Here is a 23,346-nt window from a genome sequence, read left to right as displayed (position 1 = left end):
GGGAGCACGGGGTGGGGGGCTGGGGGGATGCAAGGGCAGCAGGAGGGTACCTGCAGGAGAGCTGTGAGTAAAAACAGGATGAACAAACCCACATGGAAGGACAGCTTCATTTCTTTCTGTCTACCGTCTTGTGAAATAGGGTATTGCTTTTAAAAGAGAAGGGTAACAAACATTGAAAAAGTTGTTTCCCGCCCCTTCTCCTTTGTTAAGGAAACCAAGCTACATGTAAGACAGACAGTCCTGTTGAAAGACATACAGACAGCTATCTACGATCAGATCTAATTAAGCTAAGACACCAGTTTGCAAGTGTGCTCTCAGCCGGCACTGGAGGAAGGCTCAGCCCAGCCCCCACCAATTCGCAGATTGGGCCAATATGCTTGAGGATCAGGCCAAGATTGGGACCTACCAGACTTAAAACCTGGTATTTTTCCTATGAATGTAGAAGGGCACAATGGAGAAGTTTGGTGGCTCTCATGTGCATCATGAAATGTGTCTTGGTAACCTAAAAGCTTATTATTATAGCTCAAGCAAAATGACTAATGCGAGTAGAACAGTCCTTATCTCATATACAAGTGGTGTTACACTACTCCTCTTGCCTCCTCTCAAGGCTCTTGCACTTTATAATACATACTTTTTGTTAAGTTTTTATCTTCAGAAATATTTTGAATGTGAAGAGTAAAATAACCCCAAACCGTGTTTTTAAGTCGTCGTTCTGAAAGGCCACATTTTCTCCATATTCTGTGTTTTGTAACACTCTAAACCCAAGAGACAAATACAAATTTAGTGATCAAGTTAGCCGACTTAATCAACAGCATAACTCCTGTTTTACAGAGGTCACAGCTAGTTCTGACAGTCCCTGACTAGTTTGGGAAAAGAATATGGTCTTTAAAAGACGTTATGTGAAAAACAGTAAAACAGATTAAGTAGTAACAACTATGTTACGTATTAGGTAACATGATCACGTTTTTCACATTATAGAATCATAGAATGGTTTAGGTTGGAAAGAACCTTGAAGATCATCGAGTTCCAACCCCCCCTGCCATGGGCAGGGACATCTCCCACTAGACCAGGTTGCCCAAGGCCACGTTCAGCCTGGCCTTGAATACCTCCAGGGATGGGGCCTCAACAACCTCTCTGGGCAACCTGTTCCAGTGCCTTACCACCCTCAAACTAAAAAATTTCTCCCTAATGTTTAATCTAAACCTGCCCTCTTCCAGTTTAAAGCCATTCCCCCTCATCCTGTCACTACATGCCCTAGTAAAAAGTCCTTCCCCAGCTCTCCTGTAGCCCCCTTTAGGTACTGGAAGGCGGCAATAAGATCTCCCCGGAGCCTTCTCTTCTCCAGGCTGAACAGCCCCAACTCTCTCAGCCTCTCCTCATAGGAGAGGTGCTCCAGCCCTCGGATCATCCTCGTGGCTCTCCTCTTGACACGCTCCAGAAGGTCCACGTCCTTCTTATGTTCGGAACTCCAAGGCTGGATGCAGTACTCCAGGTGAGGTCTCACAAGAGTGGGGTAGATAAGCACTTCAATTTTACAAGGACCCCAAGATGGATTTTTCTTTTTCCTGTGCGACTTCTTCCCTGCCCACCCACGGCTTCCCTCTACCCAGGGTAGAAAGCCTAATTTCTACCAGGGCTGGAGGCAGCAGCAGAGGGGTGGAGGATGACAATCAGTCCCAACACAGTACCACAGAGCATCTTCAGCAAGCATCGCTCCAGCTCAGCTCCTTCACACCTCCGAGACCCTCAAACATCAGCACGACCATGAAAATGTTAGGACGCAAGGGGGCACCAGCAACTGAAGATATTTTTAAACATTTTACCATAAGAAAAATAAAACAAATCACTTTGCTGTGTTTTAAGTAGCAAGTGCATCTTTATTTTACAGACTGAGTCTACAAACATGTCTGCTGTGTATTTTGGACTTTGTTTTTCCTTCAGCAGTTCTTAATATTCATACCTCTCCTCTCTTCCAAGAGCGGAAAGAGACTGGAAAACAAATCCAAAAGAACAGAATACACTGAAAAAAAAAAATTTCTGGATTATTAATATTTGTGGTATCTTCATTAACAAAGCCCTTTCAACATGTGGCTTGAAAGCATCACAGGCATGGAATGTAGTTCTTTGTGTTCAGGACCTCACTGTTGTTACTAGCCAATTCTCATGCCCATTCACAAAAGCAAGGAAACCAAGCGTTTCAGATTTTCATGTCAATAAAAACATTAAAAAAACAAAACAAAACAAGACAAGAAAGGGCTTTCATCAGAAAAATAAACTTTTGTAACATGTTCTCTTACAGTTTGATTATTGAGCTGGCAATTTCCAAACAAATTTTTACTATAGTATCGCAGATTAATTAATTAAATTTCTGCTGAGTTTATATATAGCACAGTAAATTTTTCCCCCCATATTCATTGTTATGGGTATATCATTTATCTTCATTATGGAAACTTCATCAGGTTTGGGAGCTATAGAACTAAGAAAAAAATGGGTTCATTTATTCCTAACATTGTTCCAGTAATATGTACGTACTAAAACAAGATTTAAAACAAGTTGAGAGCAATACGTAGACCTCCAATTAAGAATGATGTAAAAAAAAAGAAAAAAAAAAAAAAGAGTCCATCACAAAGTATGACAAGACTGCATTACAAATAACTCACAACACTTAGTCTATGTACAATGCACTTTTAATAACAAATGCACCTCTTCCAGTCACAGTTCTAACTTCACTGATAAAATAATACATTTTTGTCTTACTTGAAATCAGGAACAATAAAAAAAAAAATCAACGAATCAAGAGATCAATGCTGTTAAGCTGTAACAGCCAAAGGGTACACCAAATACACCATGGATGGCACTTTGTCATCCTACATTTCCCCCACTTCTACCACTCACATGTAACTCCATCCACACTGTTAAAAAGTTAAAATATGCCACTATGAGGGCCACTCATTCTCAGTGAATACCACTGCATAAAATTCCTTTGTCTTGGGTTTTCTCCCTCCCATGAAGAGTAACTAGGAACTAAGATTGTCTTTATGAGCTTCTTGCATAAGATAATCACTGTCAGAATCCAAGTCATCTTCGTCTACTGATGTTTCTTCTGCCAAACGTTTCACGCCCCGCTGTTGTGAAATAGCCAGTGCATATTTAATATTGTAGATATTCCATTCACAGCTGTAAAAATAAATAGAAACATGTTAGGAACAAGATTCCATTTTCCTCCTAAAATAAAAACATCTCTAAAAGAAGACCGCCTCGAAAGTTCTAATACCACGCTATCGTCCCCCAAATTACTCCACACTTTTTTGCAGGGTTTTGATTTAAACTTTTAAATTTAACAGTACATACAGTTTGGAAACATCTTCAAAATGACGTTGGATGTTTTTCTGAAGGAACTGAATCACGGGGAGCAGCTTCACTGACCTTGAATGAAGAAAACATGCAACTCGCAGTGCCATTTAGATTTACATATGGACATCTAGAACTTTTCTATATTCTCAAAATTTTAACAAGCATACATGTTAACTTTTAAACATGAACGTTTTAAGATAATATTAAACAAACAAAAACTTTTTGCTTTTGACTCTGCCCTCAATGATTATACTCCATACAAGTAATAGTATTGCCAGAAATATGTTTTTCTTCTAATGCCAAACTTCAGCTTGAAGAACTAATTCTGCTTGCTGTAATGATGACAGTTCCTTCCAAGCACTACAATACTCTCTGATGAAGGAAGAGTTTGTTTTGAATCATCCTATTCTACTTTATCGGCAACAAAAGGAGAAAATTTGTTCCAGTCATTTCAGTAACTAAAACATTAATACCCACGTTGAAAAAAGGAGTTACACAGCGCGCTGTTTCTGTAACCTGCACCACTCACTCCCAGATTACCTCTCACTTAACCTATTTTATATTTGTATATTTGCCTATTTTTGTTCCCAGAAGTCTACAAACTCAATACTTTATGGGTGGGCTGAATATAATTTGTATGCCAAGCACGTGTAGTTGTGAAGAACTACGTAGGAAAGCAGAATACTAACAAGCCGGAAGTGCATGCTGTAATCACAAGCCAAGTTTACAAAATGCCTCCACATCATCTTTCAGCTATAGTTAATATGTATAATTGTTTAAAAGCAATTGCCAAAATCCTATCACTCTTGAAATCTTTATGCATTTATAGGGTAAGCAAGCTATGCAGTTTTTACCTGTAATATTTGAAAAACGTTTTTGCAATTTATCCTCGCAAATCCTATTCAATTCTATCGTATACATTTGTTAGGAAAGAAGTTGTATTAAATTAAAATGTTCATTTGATAAATATATGTAAAGATTTAAATAATAATGTACATGTAATAAATGTAAATTAAGTCTTTTTAATTGTTGTATATGCATCTATCTAGAATGTCAGTAACTGTTAATTAAAAACCTCAAATTGACAGATATTTTAAAATGCTTGTCAGCTTTTTGACTTTCACAAGATCTCACCTTGTTTTCAGTTTCTGCCCATGGAGCATGAGCAACTTATGAGCCCAAATAAGATAGAACTCTAAATGACAAGACATCTCAAACGCAGAGGCCAGGAACTCCAATACTTTCTCCACGTACAGGTCTGGGAGTGATGAGCAGACAACATCAACTGTGCAGAAAGAAAAAAAGCCCACAGACACGAAGAGCTGAATTACTATTTGGAATAACACGAAAGAGACCACAGGAAAGCATATAGGGAAGGAGATGAAAGCACCATCTTGGCAACTTTGATTATTTAATATTGTATTTCAGGGTACAGTACCACAGTCTCTCAGGACGCACATCTTTCCTCTTTGAATCTTCCAACCACTACTGTATTTAAAAGCAAGAACTTAACTCTCCCCCTTCCCAAGTTCTTCCTCCTACCAGAATACTCTCCCCACCACTTCTCCTTCAGAATTTTTATTTCTACGCTTTCCTACTCTTTTGGTGTAACTAGACTTTATTGAATTCTTGTTGCTTCTGACTTCATATGCATTTTTGTATTCAGTGGAACTAGTTAGGCATAATAATCAGGGACACGAAAGGATACTTGAAAAGACAGCAAAGTCACCTGCTGACAGAGGAAGTGTCTGAATGTTGTTAGCAATTGCGCAGCACAAAGCAGCATGATTTACAAGCATTCAAAATAATCTCACATGTAACTACGAAGACCTCATTATATACAATCCTCTCAAAAACACCCAACTCCTATTATCTACAGCCACCTCAACTGGCCTAAGAAACATTCACCTGTGAAAAAAGTTCTCCACTTTTCAAGACAGGCACACATTCACTTGTTAACAGTAGATTAATTTCCATGAAATTTCCTCTGCTCCCAAGGTTTTGCCACTTGCCTACTTACCCAGCCTTGCCTGTGTACACAGAGTTTTGGTTAACTTCAGTAAAAGAGAGCTAAGTTTTGCTAGACAGAGGCAAACACCATTATGCCAACACAGGTATGCAAAAGATCATTTACCCTGACATGCGTAATTATCAGACTTGCTACCTAGGGAATAAGGTAAGAAAACCCTTCAAAGCAGTCGGCTGGCAACAATCTGATTTCAGACTATAGCATGGTTTGACTAGATAAAAGGAATTTTTATTTGTTACCCATGAAACACTGGAAGGAAATAAATACCTTTCACTGGGGTAACAACAGCGGGGTAAAGCAAAGAAAACATACTTTAACATTATTATGACAGAACTGTTAATGGAGTTACGAAGTTAAGTAGAATACACTACTGCAAGTTTATTTTTAAGGTTGTGTCTACCATACATAGCTAATGAATGTGCACATTAGTTATCAAAATAATGAAAAGGGTGCTAAAGAATGACTTCAGTAAATGTCCTCCAAAGCCAAGTGACATCTTACCTGTTCCTTTCATTTGTGACTTCACAATTGTGAAAGCATCTGTCTCGTGTTAGAAAGATTTTAGCACTTAACTAATAATCTGTTTGGTTTGTGTGAACACGGCCCTCTATAAGGACCGTTTTTACATTTGTTTAGAGGGATGAATTTAACAAACACTGTAACTAAAGGAACAAAAATCATCAGAACTTCTAAGGGCTCACAGTTGCAGGGTTGCTCCAAATTTTGGCAGTCCAAAACAAGACTAATTTAGAGTAGCTGGCACAGAGTTTTATCCAGTTGAATGCTGAAAACTACCGAGGATGGGGACTCCACTGCCTCGCTTGTCAACCTGCTGCAGTATTTGACTACACTCGACATAATATTATTGTTTTTAATATCTAGTTGCAATTTCCCATGTTGCAAGAGGTCTGTTGCCTCTTGTCACATCATGGTGCAATTCCAAGTCTGGTTCTGCCTTCTTGCTAACATCCCATTAGGCACTTGAAGACAGTAAAAGTTTTCCCTTTCTCTTCCAAAAACTGAACCAACCCAGGTCTTTTAAGCTTCTCCTCAGCTGTCATGCACTCTGGCCCCCCAATCCTTTTCCAAGCCCTCCACCAGATACTTCGGAGTATCAATGTCTGCCTTGTACTGGCAAGGCCAAAACTAGGCACAGTACTCTGATGTGGTCTCACAAGTGCTCAAAAGAGAAGACTAATCACTTTCCTTAAATTGCTTACTACATCCTTGACAGTACAGCCCAGTATCCAGTTGACTGCCTTCATCACACCGGCACACTGCTAACTTGTATTAAATTTGCTGCGCCACTCTAACATCAGCTGCTTCTGAGAACCAACACCCAAAAACTTTACCCGCATATCCAGACCTGATCAAATTCCATGTTCAAAAGTCACTAGACAAGCATGCAGTGAAATTAAACCATAAGTTAACACCAAAAAGTCTTTTTCTTTTTTTTTTTTTTTTTTCTCTCCACAAAAGACTATCCCTTCCTTGTTAGTCTTTAGCTACAGTAAAAAGTCCTTAAATATCAATGTGATAACCTCCTGTCCCAGCTAGGTTCTGCCATTTATGTTTCAACTTATTTGGCTTACATGTCTGCTTACAGCTAGCTCAGTCAAATTTCATGGAAGATCCACTTACCCTCCTTGCTAGGTACAGCCTCTATGACCTCCTGAATTAATTTCTTTTCATTCAGCTTGAAGGCCATGACGATAGCCATAGTGTACTCTTTCTGAAGCAATGTTTTGCGTATATTGCTGGGTGTGATATCAATATCCAGCTCGAAAGGATCAAAAATTAGCCCAGAGTCCAGTGAATAGATAAGAAGACCCTCTGTGGTGGTGGCTGCCCAGCTTCGTCCTAGAAGAGAAGTAACAGTATTTAAGAACAAAGTTTTCTAGGGTGGAAACGGGGTTGGGGTGGTTTCTGGGTTTTCTAGGATGGAAACAGAAGAGTAATGATAAACAGATGACTCTTCATTGCTTACAAGAAGTGGAAACTGTGCATCATTGACTGACCTGTCAGCAATGAAAATGCTTGTGAAAAATACCAGCTGAAAGTGATGTACGCTTAAGTTTCCCAACTATCCACTTCATGAGAAACTAGACTAAAAACCTAGCAGCACTGTATAACATCTGGAGAGACCATCTCCAAGGCATTTCTACTTCATTATTACTCCTCCAATGCTCTACTCTTTTGCTTGTTTTACATGGAACAAAAAAATCCTACATTAATTGTCAATACTCACCTGTGGGAGAGAATCGCACGCAAGTCACTCTTATTTCTGGTTTAAAGTGTCGATAACTCATGTCACCTAAAAAAGAAATTCAGAAGTTATTTAATATATTCACTGGCAGTTCGTGGTCTAGCTATTGACTCTAACTATGCTGTTATCATTATGCTGAAAAATAATATGGCATGCTGAAACCTGGCAGAGTTAAAGACAGGGTAAGTAAGAGACAGCCCACATCCAAGAGATCTTACAGCTAAAGTGAGTGGTGGGACTGAATTTTGCTCTTTGAAAATGAAATCAGGACTGCTGGGTTCCATATCAAGGAGACCACAGTACCTCCTGTTTCCTGTTGCTTCTAGTGTGCAAAAGGACCCACCATACATCAGCTGAACACTTGCGTAACAGATCCCTGCAGCTACAGAACATTCAGGTAATCCTAAATTTAAAACTGAGCAGAACAATTCAGACCCTTTTTATCTGTTATTGACTCTGCATCAAAGGTTTTGATCCACATAAAACTAGTAACAAGAGAGCAAAGCCAAAAGCCATACCTCTTTTTACTCCAGGAAGAGGAATAGCAACACCATCTTCACCTCCAGCCCCTTCATCAATCAGAGCCATGCTGCCAAATTCAGTCATTTTTCTCCGATCTAAGTACTCCTAGAAAAGTGTATGAGTTCCACTCACTGCACTGAATCTCCTATCGAACAACCGTATTCATTGAAAATTCTCAATAACATTCAGGAGTTATCTAGTTATTATTTATTTGCTCTTTCTTCCAGAAGTTTCTCCAAAATCACAGAGAAAACTGACAATTTCAAACCAGCGGGCAACAGTGTCTGACCACAGATGAGAATCAGGCTGCTTCAGTATTAAGGCCTCAGAACAGCACAACTCAGTTTAACATTATTACAGTGGTGTTCTATTTACGACACACACAGTTTCCTCAGATGCAGCTCTACTCTTCCTCCCCTTCAGGTTCCATAACTGCCCTGTGCTAATGTAAGGGCTGTGTAGCCAGACAGCTATGCAAATGACATTTTAGGCATGTTCCTGCGCCCCATTTTTAAACACCCATCACCTCCAGGATTCGTTTCCAGCTGGCTCACTTCTCTATCTTTTTAAGCCACATTGTTGAGCTATGCTAGCACAATAGAGGGCAGCAGAGAAACGAAGGCTGCTGCACTGACTGCTGTCGTCAAAGAAATATATTTGGAACCAGTCAAACACAGCCTGACATTAACACTGGAACAATATTATTCTTCCAGCTAAGGGGATGTTAAGAAGGGTTACTGGATTTTTTTCCTTCTGATGCATTTCATTGTTCACTTTACTTTTAGAGGAATTCAATTTTGCATTTGCCAATATTCAGAAACCAAGTTTGTAAAGGTCAGTGATGTTCTTCTGTGTCCACAATAAAATCCTTCATGTCTTTGCTAACACAAGCATCTGACACCCAGGGAAAGTTAGCTTAGTACAAAATATTGATAATTTAAATTTTCATATTTTCTCTTCTATCTTAAGTGCCGACGGACTTAACTATGCTTAAGAGTTCTGCACATTCAATACAAACACACTGTAGTGTAACAAGACTTTAGTTAGCCGAGTGTCAGGAATTAATTTTGTTTTGAGAAATATTTCCTTACTGCTTTCCAGCACAAAACCAAGAAAATGAACCCATGTTTAACAAAACGTTCATGAATCCCACTTAAATGAAAAGTTATACCAAAACCAAAGTTTTGGGGGTGGGGAGAGGAAAGGAAAAAAACCTGATTCCTGTGGTCACATACCTCCATTGCATCTAAAGAAAAGTTGCATGAGATTTCAAATTTTTTCATAAGAATCTGTTCCTTGACATTATATATACAGACAAATTTTGACAATCCACCTGCCAGAACAGATTGACCATCTGCCGAGTAACACAGAGTAGTAAAAGATCTAGTAAAGAAAAAGAGAAAGTAGTTAATGCCACTGCCTCATCCAAGCTAAAAGACATGAGTACAGTGTGAAGACATGGAACAGTAACCATTCCATGGAAAAAGTGGAGATCTTCATTCACACAATACGTACTTAGCACAGAAAACTATTTACTACACACAAGTACTTTGTGCTTTACTATGAATCACAAACAATTTAGAACTTCAACAACTTTTTGAACTACTTCCATACTTCTGAATCTGCATCGCAGCTCAATGAATGAGCTCTCAACTATACACTACACAATGCTAAGGATCGTCAGAAAAACTAGAGAAAAAACAACGTCGTGGCATGTTTTACAGAAACTGTTGAGAGCTCATCACCAAAAAAATACAGTTTGTTTTTTGTTTGTTTTTGGTTTTTTTACAAAGTTTCCTTTTTTTCATTTTGTTTTGAGAGGGAGCAATACGGGGTGGGGGAAAAGAGGGACTCATGGGGGAAAGAGAAGAATGAAACACATGACTTCTATATTACACTTTTTGACAGCACACAAATTCAATTTGCCTTTAAACATTACTTTACATGCATAGTAATGTGTAATAAAACGCACAGTGTATTTACATTTTTCTAAAAACAACAGTTTCTACACACTAACAGTTACATACTAGTACTTACATAATGAGATATCCACTTAAAAACCTATCACGTTTAGCCAAAGAACAACTTGTCATGAGAAGCTTAATATTATGCTGGCAACCCAAGTTTATAACTGATGAAAAAGAACAAATACTCAGAATGATGCTGATCAGCGGGTGAACACAGCAAAAGACAAAAAGGATCCATCCAGATGTCAAGTCAGGCAGTGTTTTAAAATCCATCATCAGAATCGAAGTATTTGAACAGCAGATGCACTCTGAAACCTTCATGTACAAACCAAATGGAAAGAAACAATTCAAAAGCAAAAGCCAGCGTGGCACCTTCTTTTCACTGCAATCTCATTTACTTACTTTCCTTTGGCTGCTTGTTTGGCAGTTATTTTATCAAGCTCCTTCCTTCCCATCTGAAGATCATGCCTTCCTTCAATCGAGCCAATTTGCACTGCATTTTCATGATCCCAAAATGTTATCTGTCCATTCAAAGCAGCAACCGCAAGCTCTTTGCCATCAGGACGGAAAGCAACAACAAGAACTGCAAAGAATTTAATTAACAGTTAAAAATGCAGTCAGATCTTTTTTCTAAGAAAATACCCTCCATTTTTCTATGATCTTATCTTAACTAGCAGAAAAAGCTTAAGAGTAACAACTACAACTGTATGTTTTCTCTGGACAACATCACTAATTATAAAGCTAGAGTGAGTATCAAATCAAAAAAAAATCTTGCACTCTTAACTAAGTACCGTAGAGAGCGAACTCAACTTTTGGGTTTCATCAACAAGAATAAGTCTGTATTTGATGTGTTCTGTTGTTTATTCTTGAAATACTTTTGGTAATATTTTTATATTTGATGTAAGATGAAACAAAGTTTACCATCCGAGTTCAATATTAGTGTCTCCTTAGTTCTCCAGCTGTCTAACATATCCCATAACTTGACAGTTTTATCCCAAGAAGCACTAGCCAGAACACTCTTCACTGGGTTAAAGGACAAACTGCTGATGGGGCCTTCATGACCTGATAAGACCTAACAAAAGAAGAAAAGATAAAATGGAATTAAGTGAAAGAAACTGAAATACATGTAGTCTGCATTCAGTAGACCCTACATACAACAATGAAACTGCGCCTAGCTTGTCCACACATGCTGGAGGTCACTTTTGCACATACGGCATGATAAATGTCAGCGATTCTCACCTTTTTGTTTTCAGAAATTTAAAAAACAATCACAGAGGTGCTAGCACTGCATAGGCATCCACAGCCACTCTTACGCACACATATAGTCTCTTCAGAGACCAAGACTTAGGAATAGGGTGCGCTTTCTCCCCGCCCCCCTTATCAGAACAATCAGACCAACTGTGAAAAAGCAAGTTACTGCTCTGAGAATTCGGTACATCCTGCAGCTGAAAACATTTGAGAAACAGTAATAAAAACTGTGAAACGAGTAAGTGTAACACAGATTTTTACAGCAGGGAGCTCCTACTCATCAGAAGAAATCAAGGAAAGAAAGTAAACTCAAAACTCTGGAGATCCACCCAAGAATATCCTGGGTTAATACAGTGATCTGTATTCAACAGCTATGCCAAATTAAATACATGAATCACTGAGTTCATCTACTTGCACAAGATGTACAATAATGCTCAAGAATTGGAAACAGCAAGTAAGTTTGATTTGCTCAGAAGTACTGTGTCCCTTCCCACTCTGAAGAGAATCCTTTTCAAACTAGCAGCAAGACAGTGGGGATTTAATTTAATAGTTTTCTTGCCCTACACAGTAAGAATCTTCTACAAAAGAAATCTGTATTGATCTTAGGAGAGCACCTACAATTTCTTCATTACCTGCAGAAAACACATAGAAAAGAACATCTCTGGACAACTATTGGAGGAAAGACAACGTCCTGGTTTGAGCGACACAGCACTAATTTCTCTTTCAGTAATTTTACTTTTCAGTAAGGTCTCTTCTAATGCTTGGGAAAACTGCACTTTTAGAAGACTCCAGTGTCTGAATCTGTGGAAATATTTACTTCATAGCCCGCTGTGGTATGTGGGTTTCAAGGTCCCAGTGTTTTTGAGTTAGCCAGGTGCAGGGATAAGGAGAAGCGAGACCTCAGCACTTGACACAAGCTGGCCAACAGGATTATTTCATGCCATGAACATCACATTCAATATAAATTAGAAAGTTTGTTGCCCTTGATGGCTGCGATCCAGAGAACTTCTTGCGCCCTGGTGCTGGACCGCTGAAGCCTTCCCTTCCTCCCGGAGCTGCAGCTCTCACAGCGTCTGACATCTGCTGTCCCCTGATGGGAATGCGCACCTTCTGACTGACAGAACTGGCTGAGTATAATCTTTGTATATTTTACATTGCTATCGGGATCAATATTGGCTCTTCAGTATTATTAATGTTAATTATTTAGTCTTATCCTGTTAAATCTGTTTATATTTCAACCCCCGGGTTTCCTTGTTTTTTTCCCCTGATTCCCCTTCCCAGGTGGGGAGGGGTCACTGGGTGACAGAATAATTGTCCAAAAGACAATAAATTGTTGTGGGTTCCTCAAACCTTAACACACTCTCATGCCCACCTGTTAGCTCAGCAATACTGGTGTGACTTCATCATCTAGGAAGAGCTCATTACTCAAAAATTCTAAAAACTATTTCCCACACAAATCCAGGATAGCTTCCATGCAATAAATCAAAAATAGCCAAGAGAAACATGGTGTAGCTCCAGTCCTTGAATATAAATTTAACAAAACACTTCATGTCATATTAAAGCCCTCCGACTAATCCCAGTTACTTAGTATCATCACGATCTATATTACATGTTAAATTCAAGCCCTGCAACATTATGGGTCCTTACATCTAGCAGCCTCCCACTCTGCATTGACCAGATGAATATTTCAAAGGAATCCTGGGAACCAGCTGACACAATCTCACCACTGCAGTCCACAGCTAAACAAGAGAACTGACTTGGTCGTGGAGAAGTAAAGGTACGGAAATTGCGGTATCTGTTGTAAATATGAAAATAAATTATGAAAACATTTTAGGTAGATTTAAACATACATTTTATGAACATATTTAAAAAAGGATTTAATTTTACTTGTAAAGTCTTTTAATATCTACAGAAAAAATATTCTTTGGATAAGACTAGATGCAATGCCTCAGCATGATTCCAAGATTCAAAAAAAGTATTAACAATTCTGCAGAAATAGCAGCCAAACAGAAGAGCTTTCTTATATTACATACCACAAATCCATTCTTTAGAAAACACAAGCCTGTTTACACATCCAGTTCTGTACACAGTTGTATTATAATGGCTCAACCACTAAAACTGTGGCAAACGTTCAGTTAGACAGCTGCAGCAAATCATTGCACCATTTGAGCAGAAGAGCCACACAATGATCTTACTGGATTTCCAACTTCTCTGACAAAAGTTCTTCCAGAATTTCCTTCACAGTAACTGGATGGAATGACAGGATTCCTAACTACCATCCAAATTTGAACTAAAAATCAATAAAGTGGTACTCACATTTTTGCAACTTCAATTTGAAACAAGTAATCAGCAGTTCACTGTAATTTGGGGGGGTGAAGGCTGAAGACTGAATGATACGCAAAAGCTTTCTAAGACTTACCTATGCAGGTCAAAGGCACGCACTGTTCCATCTAGGGAAGCACTCAAAATGACATAACCATTGGAAGTAAAAGCTACAGCAGTTACACCACTGGTATGTTCTGTAAAAGTGACAAAACAAAAGCTGCTTGAAGTGTTCCACACTTTCACCTGCAAGGGAGACAAGAAAGGCCTTCTTAGAATCTCCACCACCAGTTCAGAGAGAAAGTAAGGGTAAGGCAGCAGAAGAGTAAAGAAAAGTAAGTCCTAGAACTCTGCAGTAGCATAAAGGACTTTCAGTATTATCAGTAAGGAATTCTGTGCAAGTGAGGAAAACAAGCCACAGCTTACCATTAAAACCCTAAAGACACACACACAACATGAAATTCTAAGTGGAGATAGAAAAAAAAATATTTTGAAACAAAGTTAATTGTCAAGGAAAGCTATAGCACTTGGTGAGCATCTCAGATTCCCAAGCTTTGCACTGTCCATGCATAAGACAAGCGTCAAATTCAAAACCAACTGTGAAGCCATTCCGAAAGTTACAATTGAGATGATATTTCAATATTATTTTTTTTCCAAACAAAAATGGCATTTGTTTAGCTATCTACAGTTTGAGACTTCTGGAGTTTGGCCAATTTTGAGTCTGAATGGCAGAAGCCATGAAGTAGCAGGTCTTTTTTCTGACATTCAGAAGTTTCGATAGGAAATAAGATACTATCTTTGTCCCATTTATGTGCCAAGAGATTGTGGGATTAGTATACAAAACACCTTCAAAAAAACAAGCAAACAAAAAAAACCACCCACAAAACCCAACAGTACCTGCACACATAGCCTACCATTTCAATACAAGTCATCCATGAGAAGCTAATTTTTCTTTTAAACAACAAGCTTCTACAATGGTACATTTCAGAAAAATCTGTTTAGGAATTGCACTTTTATAAAAGATGTGAAATTAATTTAACATCAAAACCAATTATTAAGAAGGCCTGAATTTGGACGACTGAAGTTAATTCACCTAAAAATAACACGGAACCACCACAAGCATACATAAATTAACATTTGATGAATTAGATCTTTTTGTGTTTATGGTGACTGCATCTATAATAATTAAAAAATCACCTGCTAAAAAGGCTAACTGATGCAATTTGCAGAGGATACCAGTAATAATAAATCAAAATATATACGCTCTAGAGAGAAAAATCAAAACATTAAGAAAAGTGGGGACAAAAAAAATGTTTTTATCTTAAGAAAAATATGTATCAGCTACAGTAGCAGAACTTCCTATATAAAATGGAAATTCAAACTGCTAACTATGTTAATCAGACTTAAGTTGAGTAATACTGCCTCACTCACCTTCCCATCCTCCCCTCCAGTTGCTATGTATTGTCCATCTGGAGAATATGCTAATGAAACCATGCTGTTGAAATGCCCCTGCTGCTTCAGCACATAGGACTCGCTTTGCCATTCCCACACCAGGAGCTGACCCAAACCTACAAACACATAAAAAGAATTAATCAGAATTATGAATACAATTATGAGACCCTGCAAATGCAAGCCACAAAACACATCATTACATGCAACGTAAAAAAAAAAAGTTTATACAGACAAGTTGCACTATGCACATATCAATCCTAATGAATGCCCTTTTCATTTTGTAAGTTCAAAGCAACTTTCCTCGATGCATGCTGATAAACAGCCAAAAATCAGAAATACTCTAGAACAAGACTGTATTTTCACGTTTATGGCAATTCATAGATTATTTTTTTTTTAATCTAAAGTATGTAATGCAAACCAAAACTACATTTCAAAAACAGTGACAGAAGAGCCTGAACAGCGTGGTTTCATCCTGAAGGTAGCATAACTATCTGACTGGCAACTGACCTTACTTACCGGTCACTGCACTGAATACCCAAGATAACCTTAGGCTTTCCAATACAAAGGAGATGGTAACTTCTTACTTTTTTTTTTTTTTTTTTAATAAGTGGAAAGAAAACCAGGGCTGCATGTAAAGGTATAATCTTGGTTACCGTGCAAACCATTATGGACAGGGTGGGAATGCTGGAACATCCAGGTAGCTTTGTAAAAGGACATGCAACAAGTGGCACAGGAAGAGAGACTGGGCACAGAATTAAAGCATATTACGAACTACATTAAGGATAAGTCATATTCAAGGGACATGGGCTTTATCCCAACTCTGCTACAGTTTTCAAATATGATTTAAGAGTAATCACTTCCTTTTCCTTTTTCTCCTTTGTCAGCAAAGTACTTCCCTGAATCATAAGAATTCTGTGAGGACTTATTTTACTATATCTAGACACTACAGAAATAAGACTATTAATTAACAAAACTTTAACATTTGGAGTCAAGAAGAGTAAGGGAAATTGGGGCTTGCATGCCAACAACATTCCCCGTTTTTCCATGAATACAGACCAAAAAAAACCAACTTACAAACCTGAACATCCAAAGGCAATCCAATCACCAGTACAGTTGATAGAAATAGAGGCTATCCTTTGGTCTGAAATACTGAAGTAAGAGAATTACCCGATAAACAAGCTTGCCTTTTCATGCCTTGTGTGATAAAACTTCAAATCTAGGGTTTGCTTCCTCTGTTCAAGGAAGTTCTCTGATTACTTTACTGAATTTCTCTGTCACTGTAACATCAAAAGCAGCATACAAATTCTTTCCTTTATTGTACTCAAAAACATCGAACACACAATTCTGCCCTATTCACAATAAAGATGGAGTATCTACATCCCAAACAAAGACGTGCTTGCCAGCACAGACTAAAACTCCCCACATGCCAGAAATAAAACATTTTTTTTTGTACAGTGAAATTATGCATTCTTTTGCTAGCATCATAGAGCAATAGAAAATAATTATGCTTTTATTTTTCAACTTAGAGATGATTTCCAGATAATTTTACATATGCAGAACTTTTTTTTCCCAGATACTATATTTATTTTCTACAAAGAAACTGACAACATAAAGTTCAAAGCATTGAAGAAATCTATAGCCAATAACTAACTACTCAGGAATTCCTCATTCAGACCTCACTTTTCCATAATTAGCTATGGAATGGAGTTGTATGGTATTTATTACATATATCTAACTATAATTCTGCCTTTCCAGAAATTACAATACTAAATAGATACTCATGTTTAAAATTTCTGTGCTCTGATTATTCATCCTTCACTACTAAACATGATGTGTTCTCAAACAACCAACAAACCTCCCACCCAAAAATGTACCCCACACACAAAACCAAACAAAAAACCCCCAACCAGAACCCCATACCTCACCTTAAAGAGTGGATCAAATTGAAATCTGGAAGTTCATGGAGGTGAAAGATTCCAGAGGCAAAACCAGTGACTAAAAGGTGTGTTTTCTTGTGATAAGCTGCAGATGTCAGATTATTGAAATCTCCCTCTTTATTGAAAAAATACCTGGCATCAAAGAAATAAGACAAAAGCAAACTGAATGCAAAAGAAAAGTATGCAGTTATAACTGCATTTCAATACAGGCAAAATATTTTGATAAAGGTATCCTACAATAAAACTGAAAAAGCAGTAGTTCCAATGCCAATACGTGTGACCCTCATGAGTTCATTGGTTATCCTTCTATATGTGAGTCCTCTTACAGAGGAAGGAATTGAAGCAACAGTCATAAATATTATATGCCTGGTGAAGGTTTTCTCAGTTTTGTTCTATCTATAGCTCTTACTGGAACTAAACAGATAAGCACCACACGATGGTCAAACAAACGAGCACCTGAATGTCATCCGCAATAGCTGTATGCTCCAAATTCTTTCAGCCTGGAAGTGATGTTCCCTGAGGCTAACTCCAACCTGGGTTGGGGTAGGGTACTTTATACTTCCTTTACAGTCAGAGAGACTGAGAACAGAAGCCTGATGTCAGGTGTTCTCAATCAGCCCCTACATCTATCTTGTCTCTCCCTCACTCCACTGACAAGAGATGACCTACAAACATCACCCTTCTTCAAACAAAGCTAAACGCTGCAGCTATCTTAAACTGGATTATCCTTTGTAAGCCACATCTCCTTTGATGGGGACAGATAGGGAAATCCTTCAGGAAGGCATCTCCAAGTATTTTACCAAAGAAGCTGATGAGCTATCTTTATTAAGTGTTGCTGTCACCTCTTGAAGTCAACCAATCTCTTCTTGAAAGAACTCAAAGCTTTAGCTTTGACTTAGCTAGAGGATGCTGTACTGAAGATCTCAACACTTTTTGAGTTTCCATTGTGAAAACATACACAGTAAGTCATTATTTCTTATATTATTAAAATCATACTGACTCGTTATTCTGAAGGTGAAGGGTATCACCCTTCATATAGTCAAGGTACGACAAACGTGTTTACTGAAATGATTTAAAATGGGATTTATAGTAAATTACTAAATCCCAGGCAGAGTTTTATACTGCTTTAAATGAGTAATAAAGGATGAGAAAACCCCAATACGGTAAATCCCAAAAGTAACTGTCTTCGGAAAACTGAAAATCACTTACTTTGCAACACGTGAATATTTAACCTTCTCTCTAGTCTCTTGTTCATTTGGGTTGGCTTTTCCATGAATTTCTTCACCCTTTGGCTCTTCAAGAAACTCTTCATCGTTTTTTTCTGCATTATTTTCCCGAGCTGCATCTTTAGGGGGCCTGGGCTTCAAACCATCAAGCTCTGTATCACACTGCCACACACAGAGTGCTGCATCTTGGCTAATTGTGTACAGCTAGAATACAAACACATAGATGTACAATTATTGTGCAATACCTATGTTTTGTAGTCTGCTGTCTTGTTATGAATATAGAATTGCAGAAGGGTTAGCAAGTCTGCACTCTTATCATTAGGATAATATATTATTTAGTCCTCTAGAATTCGAGGTTCCTTCACCTGGAAAATTCACTTGTCCTGAGAAATGGTGATTTACTTTACCTGCCCTCAGATAAATTTTTAAAGACCGAAGGCAATTTGATTTCCAGTTGGCATTACAGCTAACTATTTTTTTTCATTTTTATAATTCTAACTTTCGGGGGGAGCAATTTTAGACAACTTACTCTCCTTCTAAAGTTTACTTCTTCAACGTTCACAGAACTGTAAACTCCCCATCACAGCAGAGGAGTCGAGAGACACATTACTTACGTATTTTCTAAATTCTGAGACATTATCAAAATAGTCAGTGTCCTTCCTTACAGCCAAGATTCTGCTTCAACTATTTCAGTATTAAAATTCAAGACTGTTGTGTGATTATACATACATCTAGACTGTTCTCTTCAAAAAAGCAGGCTACTATTATATCCTTATGCCCTCCAAGTGAGTAGTAGATCAAGTTTGCCCATCGTTCTGCTCCAAAAACCCATGTAGACATGTCCTTGCTCCCTACTGCAAAACATCTGCAATAGAACAGGCAATTTGAATTAGAACACGGGTTTGAAGAACTCTTCACCAGGTGGAGAACGTTCTGAATGGGAAGACACCAGTCACCCCTTTAAAAGTTATTTCACACATAACAGAGTTGTAAACTGAATTTTTAAAGCTAGTACAATACTTCAGAGCAAAGAAGTATGCACCATATATACAAATATTAACTATGTGAGCAGGTAGAGAGTGCTTTAGTTTAACGACTTACTTGGAATCATCAGTCCAGTCGATACAAGTTGTTTCATCATATGGACCGTAATAAGTTTTATCCAGAACAAACGCATTAAATTCTCGTTTCCTCCCAGGAGCATGGTACATAAGAGCAACATTGTCTTTTGTAATTACAAATTTCCTGTCATATTGGGGGGGAAAAGCATAATTGCACACAAAGCTGTCAAAGCAAACAATTGTTCAGTACACACTGCAATACAACGAAACAAATAAACGTTACAAAGGTTTCTGCACTACCTAATAAATATTGATTGCTTTTGAACTAAAAAATTATTTGCAGATTTATATTATTCCCCAACTTCATGAATGCAAGTATATTTTACGCATTGTAAGACAGAAAACGTTCAGTAAAAATTACTTAAGTTGAATAACAGAATATTTATTCTCTAATTCTCACAAAGGAAGAAAAGGTTCCAACATTCAAAACAGGATATTCTATTTCAACCTCTCTTCACCTCCATATATTGGCCACTTTCACAAACACAAAGCACCTACATCCCTGTTACACTCTAATCTGGTCCTGTTGACAGTGTAATTCCCCAATGCAGAGCTGTGATAACTTTCACGCAAAAACTCATTCATGATTAGTTTAAGTCAATCCAACTGAGGAATGGTGCCAAAAGGGGAACTCCGCACTTTTTCCTCTCACCCTTCTGATGCCTCTAACATTTATGTCAACGCGCTTTGGCTCAGCAACCATGCAGTCACAGGACATGAAAAGCAGCACTTGATTCAGAGAACTGCCTCTTTCAGTAAGACAGTTGTCTTAGACTAACACAAGTGAGCAGTGAAACTGCATTGCAATGAGTGCCATCATGCAACTCCGCAGCACTGACTGTCCCTACCATGGGGTCTTTCACCTTACCTATGATACATAAAAACAATTAAGACCCTCAGCAAATCTTCTATGTTTCTAAGAGTCCCACCATAGACAGACAACATCTGTGACAGGCAACTTTCCTGCCAGTATCTGTTTCCAAGGCTTTGCTTTTCTTCTCCCCCCTCCCCCCCTCAATTTACAGACAAAGTAACCCTGATCCGCTAAAAATATCCCTTACGTTAATCAATAGGTATCATCTCCAGATTGGCCAGAACATCTTAATAATTACAACTAGTTCATGGGGTAATTTCTGTTCTTTTGTTCTAAAGCACGCACATTTTACTTACTTGCCATCAGGGGAAAAGCTGACGCTGTGAACTGGGTTGTGAAAATGAAAGCGGTGTATCACGCATTTACCAATCAAACTGACAAGCAAGGCGGCTCCCTCTGTAAGGGCAGAAAAAGCATCATGATGTAAATAATCCAAAGAAACCATAACCCTAGCAAGCCTAATTTCTTTCCTTAAAGAGTGGGAAAAAAAAAGGTACCTCCTGAGAAACTTTTCAAAACAGTGTGCTTAACAGTATTAAGAAGAAAAACACAATCAAAACTACAAGGCCCTTTCTAAATTCTATAAATAAGTTCTTTTTAAGTTCTGTAAATAACACCACCTTCCCCAGAAATGCCAGCGTAATTTTTAAAGCAGAGCACTTCTGATTTGTGTTAAGGTTGAATACGTCACAACACAGACTTTCCTATTCAGGCTATATTTTCATTTCATTCTTTTATAAAACAAATGCCTCCTTTATCAAAGTACCTTCATCAATTAGTATGGCAAGACTTCCATCTGGAGAGAGCCCTACGCACACAATATTAAGCCGTGTAGCCAATGGGAACGTCTCACACTTATTACTGCAAGAAAAAGATAAGACAGTAAATTGGGTGCAAGGGTGTAAAAATAAGTCACCTTCAGTATCAATGAAATATGGCTTGATACCTATGTTACAGCCACTGAATCAACTTAGATGTAAAACCCCCACAATCCCATAAACACCAACTACATAAGAGAGACGCTCTTGACCAGAATCCTGGCATAACGAGCATCAGTCACAACTCTAGCCCATGGAAAAAGGCAGATGACAGTCTAGGCTTTGCCATAGTAAACACTGTAAAGCAGAAGCAGAAAAAGAAACCCCATGACTAAATCAATTGCAAACCTCTTTGTTTCTAGAACACATCTTTACCTACTTCTTATGCTATTCTCCCCAGGAACCTGTGTGCATAAACTCTGCACCGTGCAACATCCGGACAACTATTCTACTAGGCGGGCTTCTACCTTTTCACGCTAAGCCAGAAACTTCTCAGGACATTTTGGGATGGCAAACCCCATCCCACGCCGGCAGCACCTTATTTTCCAACAAACTACAAAAATTATTTTGTAAGTTCCCTAAAGACTTGAAGACAACTGAACAATAATTAATTCACTCCAGACAAGCTTAATTCACAGGATGTTTTTATTCCGTTACTGAAAGAAGCTACATGTTAATTTTAGCACGTACGACTTCCTATGAACTTACAATTTAAAATATCATCCAGGAGAAAGGTTCTGACAGTTTATCTCATGATCTGTTGACGCTACAATGATAAAGCTGTACTTAGTTCAAATTCAGCTACCTGTATTTTATTTCTTTTATCTGTGGCTTATATATCAGGAATCAAACTATGTGTAGTTTTCAGAATCCCAAATCTATGGGATCCACAATATAGAAAAATTAACAAAGATAATCTACAATGAAAACCTTGATTCACTGAAAGCAATCACAGAACAAAGAAGGTGTTATACACTCTACAGCCATAGATTAAAAATCCAGTAGAGACTACAGCGATTCCTGTTTGAAATTTTGCATGTCAGGGCACACATTTCCCCCAATATCATAGAATCAGAGAATGGTTTAGGTTGGAATGGACCTTAAAGATCATCTAGTTCCAACCCTGCTGCCATGGGCAGGCACACCTTCCACTCGACGAGGTTGCTCAAAGACCCATCCAGCCTGGCCTTAAACACCTGCAGGGATGGGACAGCCACAACTTCTCTGGGCAATTTGTTCGAGTGCCTCACCACCCTCAGAGTGAAAAATTTCTTCCTAATATCTAATCTAAATCGACCTTCTTCCAGTTTGAAGCCATTACTCCTCATCCTATCACTACACGCCCTCGTAAAAAGTCCCTCTCCAGCTTTTTATAGGCTGCCTTCAGATACTGGAAGGCTGTTATAAGGTCTCCCTGGATTCTTCTCTTCTCCAGGCTGAACAACCCCAACTCTCAGCCTCTCTTCATAGGAGAGGTGCTCCAGCCCTCTAATCATCTTCATGGCCGTCGTCTGGACCCGTTCCAACAGGCCCACGTCCTTCTTGTGCTGACAACTCCAAAGCCAGATGCAGTACTCCAGGTGGAGTCTCACCTGAATGGAGTAGAGGGGGAGAATCACCTCCCTCAACCTTCTCGCTATGCTTCTTTTGACACAGCCCAGGATATGTTGGCCGCCTGGGTTGCGAGCGCACATTGCTGGCTGATGTTGAGCTTCTCATCAACCAAGACCCCCAAGTCCCTCTCCTCAGGGCTGCTCTCGATCCATTCTCTGCCCAGCCTGTATTTGTGCTTTGGATTGCCCCAACCCATGTGCAGGACCTTGCCCTTGGCCTTGTTGAACTTCATGAGGTTGGCATAGGGCCACCTCTCCAGCCTGTCCAGGTCCCTCTGGATGGCATCCCCTTGATGGAAAACTGCTGCCAGAAAGACAGGCCCCGCAATTAAAGCCATTCGGTATTACTGGTCTCCCCTTCTCCGCATGCGCTCCGCTCCTTGGCACAGGCCATGCTGTCACCTGGCCTCTGCAGCCACCGCCGGGTTCACTTCTTCAGCCATCCTCCTCTCTCCTCAGGACAGCACTGATGGGCCATGGCAGGATCCAGGAGAGCCAAAGCGGGAGTATGAACAGAGAGCAGAGCCCAGGCGGCAGGAGGTGCGGGTTCATGTACTGCGCTAGTGGCAGCAGGGGCTACCTGAAACCTGAAGAACA

General features: G+C 38.9%; 1 protein-coding gene across 1 annotated transcript; it reads right to left on the bottom strand.

The window, feature by feature from the left end:
* Positions 1-2,851: 2,851 nt before the first annotated feature.
* PWP2 (PWP2 periodic tryptophan protein homolog (yeast)) lies at positions 2,852-23,192 on the bottom strand. The gene is made up of 20 exons (XM_009891388.1): positions 23,152-23,192; positions 21,085-21,179; positions 20,615-20,714; positions 19,425-19,568; positions 19,053-19,188; positions 18,307-18,527; positions 17,086-17,229; positions 16,239-16,309; positions 15,140-15,276; positions 13,806-13,954; positions 13,034-13,181; positions 11,060-11,210; positions 10,541-10,721; positions 9,407-9,554; positions 8,168-8,276; positions 7,632-7,697; positions 7,025-7,243; positions 4,489-4,639; positions 3,352-3,426; positions 2,852-3,177 (listed from the first exon to the last, which is right to left on the bottom strand). Exons 1-20 carry the CDS (start codon positions 23,190-23,192, stop codon positions 3,018-3,020), a joined length of 2,646 nt encoding a protein of 881 aa, XP_009889690.1. The 3' UTR covers positions 2,852-3,017.
* Positions 23,193-23,346: the final 154 nt, after the last annotated feature.

Source organism: Charadrius vociferus, unplaced genomic scaffold (assembly GCF_000708025.1).
Source record: "Charadrius vociferus isolate BGI_N301 unplaced genomic scaffold, ASM70802v2 scaffold298, whole genome shotgun sequence".
Classification (NCBI taxonomy): Eukaryota; Metazoa; Chordata; class Aves; order Charadriiformes; family Charadriidae; genus Charadrius; species Charadrius vociferus.
The sequence above is the reverse complement of the archived record's forward strand: the minus strand, read 5'-3'. Positions and strand labels throughout refer to the sequence as shown.

What these genes read in the sequence shown, in the direction of transcription:
- PWP2 (XM_009891388.1), bottom strand. Translation starts at nt 23,192, where the DNA reads ATGGCTGAAGAAGTGAACCCGGCGGTGGCTGCAGAGGCCAG. An exon ending in GACTGGACTGATGATTCCAA is followed by an intron (nt 19,189 to 19,424) that starts GTAAGTCGTTAA and finishes GTTCTATTGCAG; the next exon opens with ATGTTTTGCAGTAGGGAGCA. An exon ending in TCTTCCTGGAGTAAAAAGAG is followed by an intron (nt 7,698 to 8,167) that starts GTATGGCTTTTG and finishes TTTCTTTTTTAG; the next exon opens with GTGACATGAGTTATCGACAC.